The sequence below is a fragment of the Pollicipes pollicipes genome, unplaced genomic scaffold, assembly GCF_011947565.3.
Source record: "Pollicipes pollicipes isolate AB1234 unplaced genomic scaffold, Ppol_2.1 Scaffold_7261;HRSCAF=8764_pilon_pilon_pilon, whole genome shotgun sequence".
In the NCBI taxonomy this organism is placed as follows: Eukaryota; Metazoa; Arthropoda; class Thecostraca; order Pollicipedomorpha; family Pollicipedidae; genus Pollicipes; species Pollicipes pollicipes.
Genome location: NW_023597054.1, coordinates 47,572,957 through 47,593,283, shown reverse-complemented (window position 1 = coordinate 47,593,283; position 20,327 = coordinate 47,572,957). Strand labels below are relative to the sequence as shown.

The 20,327-nt window shown below is 50.9% G+C and overlaps 1 protein-coding gene across 1 annotated transcript; it reads left to right on the top strand.

Moving 5' to 3' along the window:
* The first annotated feature begins 8,081 nt into the window (after window positions 1–8,081).
* Window positions 8,082–18,048, top strand: LOC119112743 (SET and MYND domain-containing protein 5). Its single transcript, XM_037237021.1, has 10 exons — window positions 8,082–8,229; window positions 10,504–10,594; window positions 12,285–12,412; window positions 13,312–13,432; window positions 13,975–14,096; window positions 14,673–14,781; window positions 15,042–15,170; window positions 15,456–15,633; window positions 15,881–16,103; window positions 17,060–18,048. Exons 2-10 carry the CDS (start codon window positions 10,505–10,507, stop codon window positions 17,190–17,192), a joined length of 1,233 nt encoding a protein of 410 aa, XP_037092916.1. The 5' UTR covers window positions 8,082–8,229; window position 10,504; the 3' UTR covers window positions 17,193–18,048.
* Window positions 18,049–20,327: the final 2,279 nt, after the last annotated feature.

Below are 20,327 nucleotides of genomic sequence, written 5' to 3'. Positions count from 1 at the left end.
TGCACAAATGCTGGATTTCGCCTTCCTAAATTTTGGATTCCTCTATTTACGTATACGTACACCTAAACGCGCACTTTCACGTGCACATTTGCGTATGTATTTGACGTATTCATCGTTCACTCGTGTTGAACGTTTAGAGATGGCAGTCTTTGTCTCTGCACGGTTCCGTGCTTGCGTTCAGAAGGTTCTTTGCAAGGTGAGGTGTGTCTTTCCTGAAGCTTTGTTCATATCTCTCCCGAGTGGGGGTACGTCGCGCTGCAGTCCCCGTGGTGCGATGGCTGGTGCGAGCCGTTGGTGCGGTGGTTGAGGTAGGTCTGCGTAATTCCTTGGTGCCTCATGTCCCGTTTGATCGTAGCTGTAAGCAGTGCTGATAAAGGACGAGGTCTGCATCAGCTGGCGGTTTTCTCGGTATTGCACGGGGTCGATGAGACGTCACGCTTGGCACCTAGCTACTTCCTATTCGGTCATGGAGCAGAATTTCGGGCCATGATGAATGAAGACCTAACATCCTGTAGTGAGAGGCCCTGGTTCAAAGAGTGAATTGCAGTCATATGCGCCATGACAATAGCAGCGGTGAGGGCATTTTCGGGTGAAGTTAACTATAAGGACAGGGACCAAAGTATCATCATGTCAGTGAAGTTAGCGATTTATTCAGCAATTTATTCAGCAACGGGTTCAAAATTTTCTGAGAAAAGGTTTTGAGGGCAATTGTGAGATGAGGACCTCAAAAATAGCATTTATTTTGCAATATCGTTTGACCTTTGGGGCCAAAAGCTGGTTCAAAGGACGGGAAACTTCGCATGTCCCAAAAATTATCGGCTGACTGGAAAACTGTAAGCATCTCACAAGCGCAAGATTCCGTCAAAAAGCCCTGACCTCTCAAGGTCACCCTTCAGGGTCAAACGAGTGCTTAAAGGATGGGGAAATCGATATCACATAAAGATTACCGGCCGATTTTAAACTTACAAACATCAGAATATTCACCACAGAAAAAACTAGCGCCATCAGAAAGTCGTGACCTTTCAAGGTCATCCTTCAAGGTCAAAGGCGGGCTCAAAAGACAGAGAACTCTATATTACCCCAAAATTACCGGCCGATTTTCAACTTACCAAAATAGAAATGTTTACCACAAAAAGAACTACCGTGCGTCAAAAACTACAGACCTCTGAACGTCATCATTCAACGCCAAATGCGGACTTAAAAACGGGAACTCCATATCGTCCTAAAGTTACCGGACGGTTTTTAACTTGCGAATGTCAGAATATTCGCCACAGAAAAAATAGCGTGAGTTAAAGATTCCTCATCTCTCAAGGTTATCCTTCAAAGTCAAACGCGGACACAAAGGAAGGGGAACTCAACATTTCCCAAAAATTACCAATCGATTTTAAACTTGCAGCTATCAGAATATTCACCACAGAAACAACTAGTGTCCGTGAAAAAGTCCTGACCTCTCAAGGTCATTCTACAAGGTGAAACGCGGGTTCAAGGGACGGGGAACTCAACATCATTCAAAAATACAGGCCGATTTGAAACTTGCAAATGTCAGAATATTCAGCACAGAGCGAACTAGCGTCCGTAAAAAATCCTGACCTCTCAACGTCACCCTTCAAGGTCAAACGCGGACTCAAAGGACGGGCAACTCCATATCACCCAAAAATTACCGGCCGACTTTCAGCTTACAAATGTCAGAATATTCACCACAGAAATAACTATCGTCCGTTGAAAATTCCTGACCTGTCAAGGTCATTATTCGAGGTCAGACGCGTGCCCAGACAACGGGAAACGTTATATCACCCAAAAATTACCGGCCCATTGAAACTCGCAAACATCAGAATAGTCACCTTAAGTATTTACCTTGAAGAAATATCAGATTATGGACCTTGAAGGGCTACCTTGAAACGGCAGGATTTTTTGACGGACGCTAGTTCTTTCTGTGATGAATATTCTAACATCCGCAAGTTTTTAAGATCGGTTTCGGTTTCGGCTGGTAAATTTTGGATGATATGGAATTCCCCATCCTTTGAGCCCGCGCTTGACCCTGAAGGATGACCTTGAAAGGTCAGCATTTTTACGGACGCTAGCTCTTGCGCTTGTAAATGTTTTGATGCCTATAGTTATTCAATCGGTTATTTTGGGTGATATCGAGTTCCCAGTCCTTTGAGCCCGCGTTTGACCTTGAAGGGTGATCTTGAGAGATCAGGGTTTTCTGACGGACGCTAGTTTTTTCTGTGGTGAGTATGCTTACACTTCAAAGTTGAAAATTGTTCGGTAGTTTTTGGGTGATATCGAGTTCTCCGTCCTTTGAGCCCGCATTTGACCTTGAAGGGTGACCTTGAGAGGTCAGAACTTTTTCACGGACGCGAGTTATTTCTGTGGTAAATATTCTGATATTTGTAACTTTCAAATCGGCCGGTAATTCTTGGGTGATGTTGAGTTCTCCGTCTTAAGAGTCCGCATTTGACCTTGAAGGTTTGCCTCGAGAGGTTATGACTTTTTCACGGGGGATAGCTGACTTTGTGGCGAGTATTCTGACATTCGCAAGTTTAAAATCGACCAGTAAATTTTGCATGGTATGGAGTTCCCGGGCCACTGTGTCCGCATTTGACCTCGAATGATGACCTTGAGAGGTCTGTGCTTTTTGTTGGACGCTAGTTCTGTTTTGTTGAATATTCTGATGTTTGTAAGTTGAAAATTGGCCGGTAATTTTGGGGTGATATGGAGTTGCCCGTCTTTGAGTCCGCGTTTCGCCTTGAAGCATGACCTTGAGAGGTCAGGACTTTTTGACGGACGCCAGTTCTTTCTGAGTTGAATATTCTGACGTTTGTAAGTTGAGAATGGGCCGGTAATTTTTGGGTGATATGGAGTTCTCCGTTCTTTGAGCCCGCGTTTGACGTCAAAGGGTGACTTTAAGAGATTAGGACTTTCTGACGGACGCTAATCCTTTTTGTGGCGAATATTCTGACATTTGCAAGTTGTTAATTGGCAGGTAATTTTTTAGTGATATGCAATTCTTCGTCCTCTGGGCCTGTGTTTGACCTCGAATGGTGACCTTGAGATGTCAAAACTTTTTGACGGACGCTAGCCGTTGCGCCTGTGAATATTTTGATGCTGATAGTTTTCATATCGGCCGGTAAGTTTTGGGTGTTATTGAGTTCCCCGTCCTTTGAATCCGCACTGGACCTTGAAGGATGACCACAAGAGGTCAGTGCTTTTTGACGGATGCTAGTTTTTGCTGTGGTGAATTTTCTAATGTCTGTAGGTTGAAAATTGGCGGGTTATTTTTGCTGATATCGAGTTACCCGTCTTTTGACCCAGCTTTTTACCTTGAAGGTCACATAATATTGCCAAATAAGGGTCATTTTTGGTGTTTTGGCGCCTCAATTGATCTTGCGATCTTTTTTTCAGAAAATCCGCAGCTCGTTGCTGAATAAATCGCTGAATACGTCTCTCTCGGATGAGATATGCGTGCCAGGCCATCAGAGGCGTGCACGTGCGTAAGTTCTGGCGTTCCGGTGTCTCGCCTCCGGTTCACTGGTACACTCAGTAAGTCCAAAGTCACTTTTGTATTTGACACTCGTCACAGGCATTTCACCAAGTTCCGTCCCGCCGGCGCGCCCGTCCTCGCGCCGGTGGCTCTCTGAGTCTTCTCCTCGTTGCTCCCCTTCTCCTGGCCCTCGCGGCCGCGTCCCTCGCACGGGTTGCCTGAGGCAGGAAGAGGGGAACGCCAAAGAACTCGAAGCAGCGCTCGCCAAACTAAGCAAACATTCACTGGCAGCACATAGGTGTTCTCTGACACCTTACACTACACCCTTCTTAAATGAAGAATACCCTCCATATTGAATAATTCGGTCACGACATAATGAACAATCCATGCCATATTGAACACATTTCACGAACCTAACTTAACGTGCACAGTGAGAGAGGCCCTTAAACGATATCCGTCACGTTATTGCAACTAACATAAACAACACCTTACCACAAACAATACGAATACATCATGAATCCTGTCATGCACACAGCTGTTGCAATCATGGGCTAAATCGATCTGGAGGCCGTCTGACTCGGGCGCTCCGCTGTTCAAGATGAACGTTCGAAGACGGTTGTTTTACAGACACTTGGATTCGGAACTTGGACGCATTCGAATGGGGACTCGGACTTGGTGGTGACTCATTGGTTTGCACCAGGTTACGGAGGAACAGTGGTGACGTGGGCCGCGGGCTACCTGACTTGTGCGCCTGGGTAGGACACGGAATCGGTATCGCTGCTGTTGCCCGCTCGTCAAGCGGTTCAGCCGCGGCCTGGGCTGGTGTAGGATTCGCAGTTTCGGTCTCTGTCGGCTGAATCACGGCTCGGGCTGGAGCGAGATTCACGGCCTCAGCGTTCTGAGGCGGACACCCATCCACGTCAGTTCCCTGCGTCACTGGCAGACACACAAATGGTGCTGCTGGTTCAGCCGGTACAGCTGTCTGCTGTCCGTCTGCGGACATCGGTACGGCCGGTGGTCGTATGAGTGTCTGAGTCGGCACCTGGGGCTGCGACTGTGCTGTCTGGCTATGCGCCGCTGCGACAGGCGCAGTCCGGTGTCTTGGCGTTGCCGACGGTGATTGCCGCTTTGCAGTGTCACCGTTACGCGGCGTCGACCGATTGTGGTGGGCCACCAGTTTCCTGCGCCTGCCGCCGCACAGCTGAATGCAGAATTTTGGCTCACCTGTTTGGGCAGGCACCACCGTGGGTGAGCAGCCACTGAAGGCTGCTCTGGTCGGTTCGCAACACATACTTCCGTCCCAACAGGAAGTGACGAGAGTGCGCCAATTGCGCGACCGCTGCGAGAAGCTCTCGTTTTGTCGTCGAGTAGTTTTTCTGGCTTTTAATAAGGGTAGCGTTTGCGTGGGCTATCACCCGCTCTCATCTGTGTTGCACCTGCGGAGGGCAGGCCCCTACCCCACGGCCGGATGCGTCTGTTTTCCAGGATGAAGGGCGCTGCGTCGTCTTCAAATCGAGGCAAAGCCACCACCGATGCTGAGGTCAGCAGGTCCTCCAGCTTGATGAATGCTGCGGCCATGTAGCGGCGAAAGTAACCAGCCAATCCAAAAAAGCTAAGTAGCTCCTTTTTGGATCTGGACACTGGCCAGTTTACTACCCTCTGTGCCTTTTCTGGACCGGGACCGATTCCGTCTTTTGAAACTCGGTGACCGAAGCACATCACTCCTGATCGGATCAGCTGGCATTTTGCCGGGTTTAGAGTGAGGCCTGCGCTGCTGATGCGCTTGAGCACTCTTTCCAGATGATGCAGGGCCTGGATGATCGAGTCGCCGTGGACAGCGATATCGTTGAAGTATGTCAGACATTCCTTCAGCGCCAGTCCGTGCAACATGATGCTGAGTAGCCGGGCGAATGAGCTCGGCGCCCCGGCGAGACCGTGGCTACAGCGCTGTCAGGATTACAAGCCCCAGGGCATGAGATAGCCGTCTTGTTTCTGTCCTCCGGCACGACCTCCATCTGATTACACCCCAACTTCAGATCTAGGGTTCAGAACATGGAGGAGCCAGCCAGAGACTCAAGAACGTCATCAATTCTAGCGACCGGGAAGGCCGGACCTGAGTGATGCTGTATACCGTGAGCATGTCGGCACAGATACGCAGTCCGACCTCATCGCGTTTGCGGACCAGCACCAGTGGATTGGCCCAGGCACCATTGCTCTCCTCCAGGATACTTTTTCCACCAGATCGTTGATTTGAGCTTTCACCTCGTCTCTGAGGCGGCATGGGAAACGTCTCGGCGCCTGTTTGATAGGCGGATGGTCGCCTGTTGGAATGTGCTGAACCAGCGTGGTGAGCCCCACTCGTCCGCTAAACAGATGGTAATAGCCTGTCAACAATGTTTCTGCCTGTGCCCTTTCCGACTCAGCCAGCTCCGCTGATATTTCGATCGGCGGTATTTCGGGACATTGTTGCGCTGAGACCGCGCCGCATACTTCTGCCCGATCATTTTCTCTGTGTACATATTGGAAGTCGCGGTCGAGCGATTCAATTTGGTGTTTTCTGTACACCGTTACATATTGTTGCGACATATTTCTCAAAAGTGCCGGGAGGCGCCGACCAAGCTGAACCTGCACTGCTGCAGGTATCGTCAGCAGATACGTATCTCCGTCACCTTCGACGAACGCTGGACTCTCAAGACTCGTCATCAGCATAACCTTCGATGAAGCGTTCCGCCCCGGTGTCACCTACTGGTCCTGCCGTACTACCACGCCGTAGACCGGCTCTGCTTACTCATGGCCCGCTGTACCTGACCTCCGGAGGACGGCGGCCCGGCCGAGGTTGTCTTCGCACGGTCCGGGGCCTGAGTTAGCTGATGGGCCGGCGCCGACTGGGCTGGCGACGGAAACAAGAGGCGGCGAGACGCGACATCCACCGGACAGCGGAACCGTTGGAAAAAGTCCCGACCCAAAAACGGCTTATTCAAGATGTTGTCACCAAAATCAGAGCCGCGAAAGACTTGGGGTCAGCGATGAACGCGGACACCCATTGCCCGATACCATTGAATCGAGGAACTGGGATTTGGATGCTGAAGGCTGTCATGTTGGATTGCAACAAAACAATACAAGGTTCTTTCGTGTCTGATTTCAGATGAATACGTACTACTTAGCTAAAATAAAGCCATAACATCAGCAAAACGATCACAATTTGTTTGAACTCCAAACATGAGAACATGACAGTTGTAGGACTAATCCATGTCACTCAAAACTGACAACTGCATCACCTCACACCCACGACTGTTTGGGGCCGTTCCGCGCGCAGTAGAGGGGGTGTGGATCTTGGGAGCTGCTGTCGGACCCTGGGCAGAGCGTTGTCCCCTTGTTCACTCTGCGGCGACTGGGCTGCTGTCCCTCTTTCTCCGGATAGCAGTGATGACACGGCGTCGGGAAGGCGGTGGGCAGGTCCTGGGTGGAGGCTGCGGCGTCGGTTTACTGAGACGACTGAGAGGGGTCTGTTTCTGGTGGAGGAAGTCACAATACAGGACCGCCCCACGCACAATGGAGCTGACTGGTGGCGATGGCTACGGTGGGGCGAGCACTGGTAGACGCCGTCTTCTCAGCTACCGGTGAGGCCCAACTGCCGACTGCGCCACGATGAATGACGACGAGAATCACCAGCGAGGTCGGACGGACAGGTTGAGGACGCTTCGGCGGCAGCAGTCACCTCAAGACTTGGCGGAGCGGCTGAGCTCCATAGTGGTAGAACGTAGCCGGTTTGAGCGTAGGTAGCCAGATCGACGGGAGGCGTGAATTCGAATTCATGCAAGGAACGAGCTACACCGCTACTGCCAATGTAAGTTCTGGCGTTCCGGGGTCCCGCCTCGGGTTCACTGGTACACTCAGAAAGTCCAAAGCCACTTCTGTATTTGACACTCGTCACAGGCACTCCATAAAGTCCGTCCCGCCGGCGCGTCCGTCCTCGTGCCGGCGGCTCTCCGGGTCTTCTTCTCGTTACTCACCCTCTCCTGGCCCCCTCGGCCGAAACGGAGGTCGCCAAAGTAAGCAAACATTCACTAGCAGCACATAGGTGTTCTATGACACCTTACACATGCAAGGGACCACGAACACGAGTCACCCACCCAACGGCTTCATGAATTTAAGGAATCACGTGATAATAATGTGGTGCTGGGATTGTGTTTGCCACTGCACTCCTCAAAGAGGGTATATTTTGGGATGTGTTGGTAAAGAGGTCGCTGACAAATGTTCGGCATGGCGAATTATCGCATGTCGAAGGAAAAACGGGGATGAATGTGATCAGACACAGACGTTGAGGGTTGCCTTGGGGATGTTTTGAACGATTGAACATGCAGTGGTCACTCTCGCAGTCTCACTTTTTCACAGGCCGGCATCTTTCTGCAGCAGTTTACCGCTGTGTTTCGCTGAGTGCTTTTTTTTGTTAACTGGAAAACTTTCAAAATGCTGCAGATCAGTCAATATATGGTAGCACTCTTGAAAGGCAACTCTAACGCATAAGCGACAAAATGCAGTTGGCTCGTCTGTACGGAAAGGCTCATTGAGAACCGTGAAAAAGTCTGACAAAAAGCACGTTGTTGGTTTGTGTGGGCGGATTCTGCACCCGTGCGAGGTCTCATGGTTGCGTTCATATAGATCACTGGCTTCGCATACACTTCCATTCCCTGAGATCTTTCTGGTGTCAAAGTATACAATTCAGCTGTGCTGCTTCTTGTCAGGTAAATTGTCTCTTAGATTGTAGTAAGACGTTCTGTTTTGACTAGTGTGGTCGCTCATGTCCCCAGACCCTCTCAGGGTAAATATTTTCGTCTTGATTTTAGAACATAACAGCTATTTGTGTGAGCATTTGTTTGCTGTCATTGCTTTAGATGTGTACATAGATGTTCTTACTCATACATAAAATGTTGAGTGTCTTTTTGTCTAAACAGGCTGTAAACCATGCAGCAGAAGTTAAAAGCATTTGAATGGTCATTGCATAGGGTCATGTCTTAGACTTGCCCCAAGCAACACAAAAATTTGCATGTTCATCTTTTTGAACTCATTTTGCACAGTGCATTGTGTGTTTTCTTGTGCAACCATGGAAAATATATGGTATAATTATGAAGACAAAGTAGTTGCAGATTGCTATCAACATTAAATGGTGATGTATGATGAAGTATACAGTCAATAGTGGAAATGATATCATGATGTGTGTTTGAGGTAGTGGTAGATTTCTATGAACATAAATTGTGGTATTTGAGGAATAATGTAGGAGTGTATGTAGCAATGGTAAGAGGAATGTATATATGTGTTGCAATACATTGTGCACATGATTGTTCATTGTGTGTCTTCTAATAAATTATGTATATTCTATTACACATTTATGTAATATTAGACATAATTAATCACTGTTTATTATTTATATTACACTGCATACATGCATTAGTAACCTCATTGTTATCATTCTATGTTGGATTTTACTCATCCAATTATCCACCTTTTGTAATTCCATGACATAGCATTGCTGGCCCAGAATGTCTGCCTTGCTGGTTCTTATTGGTGCTTTATACTTGTCTCCTATCTTCAGTCCACAACACACTCTGTCAGAGTCATGAAGCATTTCAACATTTGTGTGGGTAAGGCAATGCAATAGATGCATCTTCCCCTCATGATGCTGCTTATGATAATTGTGCAACTATGGTGGCTCCTAGTGAAGGCATTGATGCTCACATTAGGTATATCATTTATTGGTTATATCCAGCATCTCACAGGAGCTTGTTCTTGCATAAGACAGAGGTACGGTCTCTTCAAAATAAGATCAGGGCTGAAAAGAGATGCTCAAATATACCCTTAAGTGTGTCTCCCTGGGTTTAGCCCCCTGTCTTCCCAAATTTAGGGGGTGGAGACCCTCCTCCCCCCCACTACGCCCCCTTCCCCCATGAACGTGAACAAGTTGTGGTGCAGCTATTGCAAAAATTTCCCAGATGGGTGCTCAGCCGTTGATATCCTCAAACAATTGTTTTGCATTAATAGGTGGTTTTGAACTGAATTAGCCATCTTGAAGACCTTTTGGTCCAGTCAACAGCCCTGCCCTTCCTAAGACCGAAATCTCTCTAGTTTCTGAGCCACATGTCCGCGAAAATGGAGGGAGTATTGCTGGGAGAGTATTTCAAAGTCACCTCGGCATTTGTGATGTTATAATAACGTCATTTAAATCCTGTCATTCCAGAAGCCATGCAGTGATCAAGGCTGATAGAAATATAATGGTCGAGTTGTTCATATCTGGTGTTCGTGAGCACGGTTTCCAGGTATAACGATCGTCAAGTGGCTTTCAATCAATGTTGTGCAAGGTTTGATGATGTAACAACGACGCATCGATGAGCTTGTTTACTAATTCCAAAAAATATAAGAAATGGTGTGTCTAGAGCAGTTTTGTCTACTTTAAATATACCAGTGGTGATAAGTTAGCTTGTCTCATTATAGCTGATGCTTGCTTAATGTCTTCAAACTTGAATCTCTCCCTGTAATGGTGATGTAGCTATTGTATTTAGGAATTATGCATAACTTTGTAGGAGAAGAAAGTGAAATGATTCCATCACTTCTTGATCACCATATGGATGATATTTTTTTGCTGAAGTGTTAATTTAGCAAGATGTACGCCATTCTATGGGGTCGAAAATTATCAGTGTTGAATTGTTTGAAGTCTTGAATTATGCTGCATGTGAAACACTCATGAAAACTCAATGGATTTCGTGGAAAGGGGTACGAGACAAGTTGCTGAATGTTTTTTTTTTTTAAGCAGCAAGCAGACCATGTTGAGTTTGATGTGTGACAGGGCTGAAGCAAAATCGCATGGAAGCGTTTCTCAAATTATTTCAAAAAGAGGTGTTGACTAGGAGCAGGTTAGAGTAACAGTGAGTTGCAGTTTTGATTATTTAGTAACAGTACGCACTCGACAGTACGACAGCACGACAGCGGTGCAATAACAAATGCACGCTGGTCACTTTTTCCAGAATGGCAGCAGCTGTGTGCCATAATTCGGCAAACCTTGGCGAAGAATCGGTTCTGAACGGGGTGGAAGTTCGCAACATAGATGAAAGCATTGTAAGTACTTTTTGTGTCATATGAAGAGGCGAATGTTCAGTATGCCAGTGCGGAGTTGGTCGATTAAAGAAATCCACTTCGTACTTGATGTCCTTTGATTTTTGGGAGCAGTGATGTATGACGGTTATTATCTTTGAGTGGTGTATCTAAGTCATTGTTTTTGTTTGTGTCGTTTATTTTGTTTTTATTTATGTCATTTGTTTTTCATAATATTATTTGCGACCACGTTTTTACATGTTATGCATACATACCATAAGATGCGCACCATGTAGACAGCAATATGTAGGGACTGACGTAATATACAGCACATACAGGAGTTTGACGCCGGTGCACGCCTCCCGCCCCCCCCCCCTCCCCTTTCCTTAGGAGGGGGAGGTGGGCGCCGGGGTATGCTGGGGCGTTGGATGCTGTCCCTCAGGAGGCTGAGGCTGCAGGCCAAAATCCCCAAAAAGAAATATGTTTTCCAAAATGCGATCAAAGATTATAAGTACCTGGCGAAGGAAATTTGCGCTTTACGGAGCCCAGATGGTGAATGCAAAGATTCAAACGTTGTATAAAGGTATATATAGGGCGTTGGTATCTGTGGAATGTGCCATGAGAAAACCGCTGCGCGGATGAGTTATTCTACCTTTAACTTTTATTCCGAATATTGTCTTTTGACTTGGTCACCGGGACCAATGACGTACTGCTGTTCTCGTTGATGCCATTCAGGAACAGGTGTTTTGGTGTCGCGTAAGGGCAACAAGTATACTGTTGGTACAGGTATCAGTTGATCGGTATGTGTAAATGCACAGCTCTGATGTAAAGTCACGAAATGTCCCGGGGTTCCGGGTTTGCAGATTTGACAATATGGAGATTTCAGGATTTTAAAAAGCACTGGGATTTATTTCCTTCGTGTGTGGCCGGCAATATTGCCAAACGCGGATATTTTGGTGAGGTAATGGTCGCAACTGGAAAACTAAGCAACCGCGTGATATGCAGTGTTTTGAATGGTCGTGCTTTTGCAAGAGCGTTGGTCTTGGCGATAATAAGTTGCATAGCACGAGTTCCATCTTTTTCAGTGAGTGTCCGTTATATCGATTGGACTGCGTTTGCGTATAGAGTGGCGTATCAGTGCACTCACCCATGGCGTGAAGCGTATTTTAAAGCTGCATTTGCGTTTCACTGCTGTGATCTGACGCTAATTATTAAGCGTGCCGAAAACAGGCAGCTTCATGGCTGGCACTCTAGTGCGTGGTGTTCGAATGGATGTTTGTTTCCTTTACCTGCTCTTTTCCTGAGTCAGCTGGATGATCTGTTGTTACTGGGACCTTTTTCCGGATATCTAGTCTTGGCGTCGACTCGTACTGCGGCAATGTTTGTAACTTGCAAATTTGCATATTTTTGATGCTGTAATGTCGCAGGAAAACCACGCAGATCAGCCAGCAAGCGTAGGCCCTGTACTTATTACAGCACAACTTCCCAATGATTCCGACACGTTTTGCCGAGAACAAATATGCAGAATCGGATTTGTAATCGCAAAGACATAAAGATATAGGACTGTCAAAGGTGGTACTGGCTAGGCCGCTGAAGCTGCCAAGTGTCCGGACAGTTGAGTTAAGAGGCAAGCCCGGCCTGGGGCCCGTCCCGCAACCATGGCCCACCATAACAAGCACGCTGTGGTCAGCGCCTGGTGTTGTCCGTGCTTCAGGGTAAGGGCCTGTTTGCGACGCGCGACTTCAAATCCGGTGATGTGATCTTCGAGGAGCGCCCTCTCGTCTGTTGCCAGTTCCTTTGGAATGCCGCATACGGCTACCTGGCCTGTGACTTTTGCATGAGGTAAGACCCGGCGTTCATGTACATCTGTGCTTCTTCATTATCGCCACTGTGAAACAGACCACTGACCCAGTCGGTGTGTTGTCGCTGGGGTAGATTTGTGACTGGTCGTACTTGCCCTAGCCGTCGTTTAAGTGAAGACATCGGCAAATGTCTATGTGGTACTAACAGACTCAGTGCCACCAATCAGATGATACTCTGTGCTGTTAATCTGCGCGAGCCCTACGCTTTTCCCATTAATAGCATTGCCTTCAGCTGTACGAAGTGTGGCGCGGCAGGCGGCACCCTTAGGACTTAAATCTGAAAAACCTTCGGGTGGGGTAAAGTTGACTCCCACCCTCCATCCCCACTGAAGCGCGTGCTAAGGAGTGGGGCTCTAGATGCATGGGGACGTGCTCGATTACCGTCTCGGGGACTGTCGTCGGCCTTTTCTCACCAGGCTGTAGCTGAGGTAATAACCTTATCGTGATTTACGTGTCATGTGTGTCGTCACTGCATCGGTGAACAGTTGCAACACGTCTGACGAGGCCAGAGGTGTGATGATCGGCGGGTTAGGCGCAGGTGTAGCGCTGGATGCCTGACCTGACGTGTGGCTGACTGAGTCGCGGCCGAGCGTTCTGTCACGCTTCACCATTCTGCCGTGGTGTGTGTGGGGACGTGACTGACTGTCCGCTCCACCAGCGGGAGACTGAGCAGGCGCGAGTATCCTGGACGCTCCCGGCTCTCCTGTCGTGCCGATCTGCCACCTGGCTCCGTCCGTTCATTTGCACGCTCGCAACTTAACGCACGTGTCATGCGTGCGCGCGAGCGTGTCGGTGTGCCCCCGCGAGGTGGCTGGTCTCGCTCGGTGAACTGCACGAGACCCCGCGCTTTCGCCTGACGCGCGCCGCTGTCTGCGCCAGACCGCTGGAGACGGCCGAGGAGAACGCCCGCCGGCTGACAGGCAACAACGCCCTCACACTGCCGCACCCTGAGTGCTGCGGCACCAAGAAGGAATTCGTCGTCGAGTGCCCCACGTGCGACGTGAGTGTCCCCTCTGCGCGGACGAGTGACGCGCTTGCAAAATGGAATGGACGGAGGGCAGTGGATGGTCAGTTAAGTAGTAAGTGGGCTGGTCGTCGTTGAAACGTAGGAAGGGGACGGCCAGGTCCACCAACGGAGTTCCGCTCCGCGGAGCGGTTCGGAGTTCCGAACCACTCCGCGGCCAAGTGCTGGAGCGTTTGGGATGGCGCGTCTCACAGCTCGCTGCGCCCACGGATGTGTGTGCTGTCGGCTTGAGTTTGGATGCGCGACCGGCCCCCAGCCTGTGCCGTGCCGGGCTGCCGGCGGCCGCCGCCGCGAGTTGAGGGTCGTGGGGGTGCCAGTTCGGCTGTTCTGTCCCTTCCCTTCTTCCTCGTGGTGAGGCCCGCAGAGGCCCGGATCAGCCAGCTTTGAGTGTGTTTGTGTTGTGGTTAGCTTCGCGCCCCATGCGTGGTCTGTCGCCGGATGACCGCGGTTTCCGCGGCGGCGCGTCCGCGGGTGGACCGTCCGCCGTTGTGGCAGCGCGCGAATGCGTGTGCGGCCAGGCCAGCTACTGCTGCGAGGCATGTCGCGACGCCGCCTGGAGCCAGTACCACAAGACGCTGTGCACGCGCTCCTTTACCAGAGACGCCTCTCACCCGCTGGTCATTCTCCAGGAGACGTGGAAGTGAGTGAGCTGTCCGGGCGCTGGGTGACCGTTTGCTGTGGTGGAAGGAGCGCATGCTTCGTTTAACCCCTATGTTGTCATTCCGTACGCACTGTTCCACAGCGTTTGACATAACGGTGCAATGCCTAAGTTTTTAGATTACTTTGGCACTGCTGCACTGCTGCCATTGCATGCTGCGTTATGGACTACAGTGATGTGCAGCGATAAATTATGTAAAAATTTAACACCGTGCCGATGCAATTCAAGCATTATTCGCGTCTTTTACGAGCAAACAAACAAAAAAAGACAAGAAGGTCTCGGGAAGGAAGTGCCTGTGTGGATCTATGGGGACCTGTGAGGGTCAGTGTGGTTATCACTCGGGCTTAACGACGCACTCAGCTGCTGAGGCTATGTGGCGTCGCCTGCCTTTCACCCCGGCAGGAAGGGCGGGCACCGCGGGAATCGAACCCCGTACCTCTGGTTTCCCAGACGCGCAGTGGTCAACGCAGACGCGTTAACCTCCACGCCACCGGCACCGTGGGGACGCGTGTCTACGTCACCTTAACGCATTGTGTTGATGGCGATGTCTTGCGGCAGGAAGATGCACTACCCACCGGAGACGGCGTGCATTATGCTGGTGGCCCGCATGCTGGCCACGGTACGGCAAGCGGCCGACACGGAGGGTGCCGTTAACCTCTTCATGCAGGTACGGCGGCCGGGCGGCCACCGTCCCTCAGACCCCACGTTCGCGTCTGGGTCAGGGCACGCTGTCCGGGCGTCCAGGGCTCCACGTGGAAAACACGCGCATAGAATCCACGCCGCGAAATGAAAAACCAAATTGAACTTTGGATGCATGTGGAGAAAACGCACAGGCTAGTGCAGGGCTGTGTTCTGGTCAGCTACTCGCAAGCTACTGCACGGTCGTGGCCAGATCTTCGCCTGACCAGTGTCCGCCGCCTGTTCCAGTTCTGCCACCGCACAGTGAACGAGGAGGAGGAGATAGCGCACAAGATGCTGGGCGTGCAGTTTTCCGACCAGCTGGAAACTCTGCGGAAGCTCATGTCGGACGCGCTGTACACGCCGGACGTCCACCAGGTGAGCTGATGTGCGGAAGCCGACGCTGGAGACGATGCGGTAACCCGCGCCGAACCCTCAGGCAGTCAGTGCTGTTCCCGCTGAGCGCTCGGCTGGGAGACGAGGGGGGGACCGTCCAGACCACTGATGCGTCTCGCCTCCATTGCAGTACCTGGTCGAGCCGCAGCGGGAAGTGCGGCGGAAATGTGGCCCTCGTCTGTACGGCTGGGCACTTGTATGGAGTGACAGTCGGGCTGTGTGTGTGTGCTGTCGTCATGTGCTGATCGTGTGCTCATTATGTTTCAGTGGCTAACCCCGGCCGGGTTTCGGAGCCTGATTGCCCTAGTCGGGACGAACGGTCAGGGTGTGGGTACTAGCGCCATCTCTGTTTGGGTTCGGAACTGCACCAGTCTTGATCTGCCGCCTGAGGAGCAAGACAAACTGGACGAGGTCATCAACCAGCTGTATGAGGACCTTGAAAAAGGCACGTTTACTACGTTCTGTCGCAGTACACACTGCTTGCTGTGACATTCGTCGACCCTGGCTGCTGCAATGAGGTCGGGTCACGTCCGGGGATGCAGTCACCCGCATCGTTCAACACCATGCATCGCGTATAGAGTCACAGGACGTCCTGCACCTTGCACCAGTGAACTGGTGTGCTGCGCCGAGCAGTTGGCCCGTCGCGGGGGCGCGCCGCCAGCTGACCCCCCCCCCCCCTCCCCCCCTGCCAGAGGCCGGCTGCTTCCTGAACAACGAGGGCTCGGCGTTGTACCCGCTGCAGTCGTCATGCAACCACAGCTGCACGCCGAATGCCATGCCGGGCTTCCCGTGCGACAACTTCCACCTGGTCATGTCGGCCACGCAGGACATCGCGGCCGGCGAGCAGATCTGTGTCAGCTACCTGGACGAGTGTGCGCTCGAGCGGAGCCGGCACAGCCGCAGCAAGATACTCAGGTCGGTCCCTCGGCCGGCGCCTGGCCGCTCCGCCTGCGCGCGCCTGGCCAGAGGAGCGCCCACAGGGGCCTCAGGTCGGCCACGGCCATTTGGTCCCGGACACACCAAACGCTCGTGATTTTCGTGCTCGGCTTCGCTGGTCACTTGGCTTGAAGCCGAGTGTGAGGCGAGCGGGCTATACACGCACCTGTTGGATGCTTAGGTCGTTCCGAATGTCGTCAGCATTTCTGTAGCGCGTTGTACTGAAACAAGCACGCGTTGCCGGAATAAATAGCTTGATATCGTGCAAGCTGGCGCTTATGGATCTCGTTGGTCATGTCTAGGTTACCAGAACGTCTGTAAGGGATGCTGGGTGAACCAGTGTGTTACGATGATATACGCATTATGCTTGTTGACAAGCCAGGCCAGGCTGGAAGGAAGAAACAACGCCTGCCGTTCTTTGACCAGAATTTGCCTGCGACGGAAATCGACGGCAACATCTTTTTTTACAAAATGTGGTGCATCGTTTGGTGCAGCACAGAATAGCATGCGGGGTTGGTCTATATCGCTGGTGAGAGGGACCACATTGTGGTCGTGCTCCGAATCTCGGACTGGTTTCGAATGCAGACGCCGGCCAGGTATTGCGTCGCTCCCTCGTCGGTTCGCGTGCAATATCTCGCCACTTGATGACGGAGATGTCGAATTCACCGCTGAAGCTCAAAAGGATTCATCAGGAATGGGCATTGCTGTCGCTAGGCGCGTTATGAAATGTTTCGGTGCGGTTGGGGCTCGAGAACATATTTTGTATGGCCACGCATTGTCACTCTTTATCGGGCTTAAGACAAAGCTTGACCGCCTAGCGCTCTCGCGGTCAGAACTGTGTGGTAGGCGCACCGATTTTTTTTTGTATCCGAGGTCATCGCGCTCTGAGCAACGGCGCGGCCGGCACCAGGCTGACCGTGACCCGCCTTCGCCAGGGGAAACTACCTGTTCAACTGCCAGTGCGGCCGGTGTCAGGCGGAGGCGGACCAGCCGGACGTCACCAGCGAGGAGGAGATGGACGAAGAGGATGAGGACGGGGAGGAGGGGCAGGACGGTCAGGCCTGCTGACGGCACCGGCCCCGCGGCCACTGCCACCAGGGCCGCACGCGGGGTGCCCGCTGACGCCACACGCGGCGCGGCGCCGACGGACCGCCGCGCGCCCACGACGGCCCGCGCACTAGACCCCGCGCTCACGGCGCTAGCGACCCGTGCTGTGGCCGGTGTTGGCAGGGCCACTCCGTGCTACGGCCGGTGTCGGCAGGGCCACTCTGTGCTGCGGCCGACGTCGGCAGGGCCACTCCGTGCTGCGTCCGATGTTGGCAGGGCCACTCTGTGCTGTGGCCGATGTCGGCAGGGCCACTCGGTGCTGTGGCCGATGTCGGCAGGGCCACTCCGTGCTACGGCCGGTGTCGGCAGGGCCACTCTGTGCTGCGACCAGTATCGGCAAGACCACTCCGTGTCCTAGCTGGTGATGCCGAACACATTGTGATGCGCAACAGCTCTCGGCTGCGGTGAGGTATGGAGCTCGGGACGCTCAGGCGTGACGTGGACCAGTGGGACGCACCTGTTCAGGTGGCTGCGGTCGTTTGGCTCGGAGTCTGGTGGCAGGTTAAGTCGCGACCGAACTGTTTTGGGAGACGTGATTGCGCAATATGTGAGCGCCGCTTCTATCTGTGGATGTTTTTAACATTGTTAGAACGGTTAAACCTCGCTTGCTGTACCGTGGCCGTGTGTGGCGCAATGTGGGTGTACGTTTGTCACCGATCGGCGCGATCTGCTTGCTTGTTGCCGTGCATCACGTATTCATCGCGTCGCCGCCTGACACAGTGTGGAAACGGGGGCTCGTAGTGCCGTGTCCCTTTTGCTACCGCTGCTCGTTTACGTCGGGCGTCTCGCAGACTTGGGTTGTGCGTGACTTGGCAATACACAGTTCCATTTGTGAGACGGTGGGTGTTGGCATTATGTTAAGCGATGTTGGTTTGTGACACGGGCTGTAGACTTCAATCAGTCGCAGCCTGTCATTGTGTCATCTGCAGTCAGCTGAGCGAGTTACACGCGCTTTGGAAGCTTCCATTTTGTGATGTCTGGTGGGGTTTTGTTTGTGGCATTCCACTTGCCTCACATAGATTCAATAACCAGTTTTCGGTTATTTGAAATGGATGCTATAATAGCGTTACAATCCCGGCCAAAAGCTCGCTCTAAGTTTTGTCCGATATGAAATTGATGTGGACTCCGCCTGCCGATATTGACCTGAGTGGAAGGAGGCCAAAGCAGGTGATGTCTTACCAGCCATCGCAACATGGGTCATGCTAAAGGAAATAGAAGCGATGTCGTTCAAATTCCTATGAGGCGATAGATAACACCGTGTTAAAAGAACTAAAATGACACAACCATACATGCTTGACGATCTGAACATGGTGGATATAGACTCCTTTAAAAAAAACTTCCAGATGTCGTGGATTCGAAGACTTCTTTGCTCTCAACACGATTGGTCGAAACTAATTATGGCGAAATTTGTCTCTCTTGGAAACCTGGTGACCTATGGACCAACAAAACTAGGATACGTCATGAAGTGATTTCGTAATCCGTTTTGGAAGAATGTGTTTCAAGCGTGGTTAGAGCTTTCTTCACTATACATTCCAGATCAGCATCAGCTTCTCTCCAGAAAAGTATGGTTTTCGGATCTGACTAAGTTTAACAACACCATACTTAAGGGCTGCGACGATGAAGGACCTAAGATTCTTAGCAGATCTTATTAGCCCGTTATCTGGGGAACTGTACTTAAGGCAGGAGGTGAGAGAGATTTACAACACTCCAATGGCATTCTTGTGCCACGAATCTCTCGTCAGAAGCCTGCTGCAAATGATTAAGAAATCGAACCATAGGGGATTGATATTGCGCCCAATAATACCTGACCAAATTAGTCCGGCAAATCAAGGTTACATCACGATTCGCATATAGGTAGTATGTATGGTATTTCCAGAGTAACAAATAAAACGTTCATTCAATCCCTTCATTTCCACATGATCAACGGAATAATCTCAACAATTTTTTCCTGTACAGCATTGGTCGATCAGAAAGAAATTGCTGCACATTTTGCTTGTATTCAGTTGAAACATTGATACATTTATATTGGGATTGTTTGATAACCCAGGATTCCTTCACAGGCGTTGCCACCAAAATATCCGAGAAATTTAGCCCAGTACTAAACCTTGACAAGAGGCAGTAGATATTCCCCATCTTACAAAGCTCGAGTAGCATTAAATTTTTTTTATAAAATTAGCCAAGCTCACGATTTATGAGGCGCATCTGAAGAAAGTTCTACCACAATTAAGACATTTCCTAAACCTACTGAAACATGAAGTACAGAAAGAGCGCTGCTCCGCCAAATTATGTAACGAAACGAATAGCTTTAACAACGAGTGGGAAGAGTGGTGATAATGCTACGAATATTGCCCGAAGTCTCACAACCATAAAATTAAAGTGCAGAGCGCGCGCATGCACGGCACAACACAATTCAAACAAATATGCACGTATTCTCTCACACACACACATGCTTCCAAACTACAAACACGCACACCACACACTTGCAGATACATGTACGCATTCACGTCCTTCCTGCACGCACCATTCGCGGTAAATACGCGTGTGTGATCGAGGTGGGAGGTCGCGGTGGCACTCGTTCCAAACCATGCACGCGAAAACTGGACATTGTGGGTTTAATGCGGACCGTGCTGTAGATATTCTTATGTGTGAGAAATTATTTGAAGTGATGTGCCCGTATACATGACAGGCTGCGATGATATGGCAGGTGTGACTGGATATGATTGCCGAATATCATGTGCGACCGATCATTGTACGCATCGTCTTCATGTGATTATTTTGATTGTATGTGACGTGATTTGCGAATAAACTGAAAAAAGGATGCACCACGTGACATCAGCGGGACTCGCTCCCTGCTGGCGGGGCCAGTGATGATCCAGTTTCAGGAGGCGTCGGCGCCGGCGAGCCGGATCAAACAGATCAGATTGTCGCCAGGAACCGAGCGCTGTTCGCTCGTGACACTGCCGGAGCGTCGGAGATGACATCAGTACCACACAGGAGCCGACACTGTCAACTGCGGGACTGGCTGCACACCCGCGTCATGGTCAGCACACTGACCAGCGCGGCAGGACGATTGCCAAGCGGTTGATGGATTCTGGG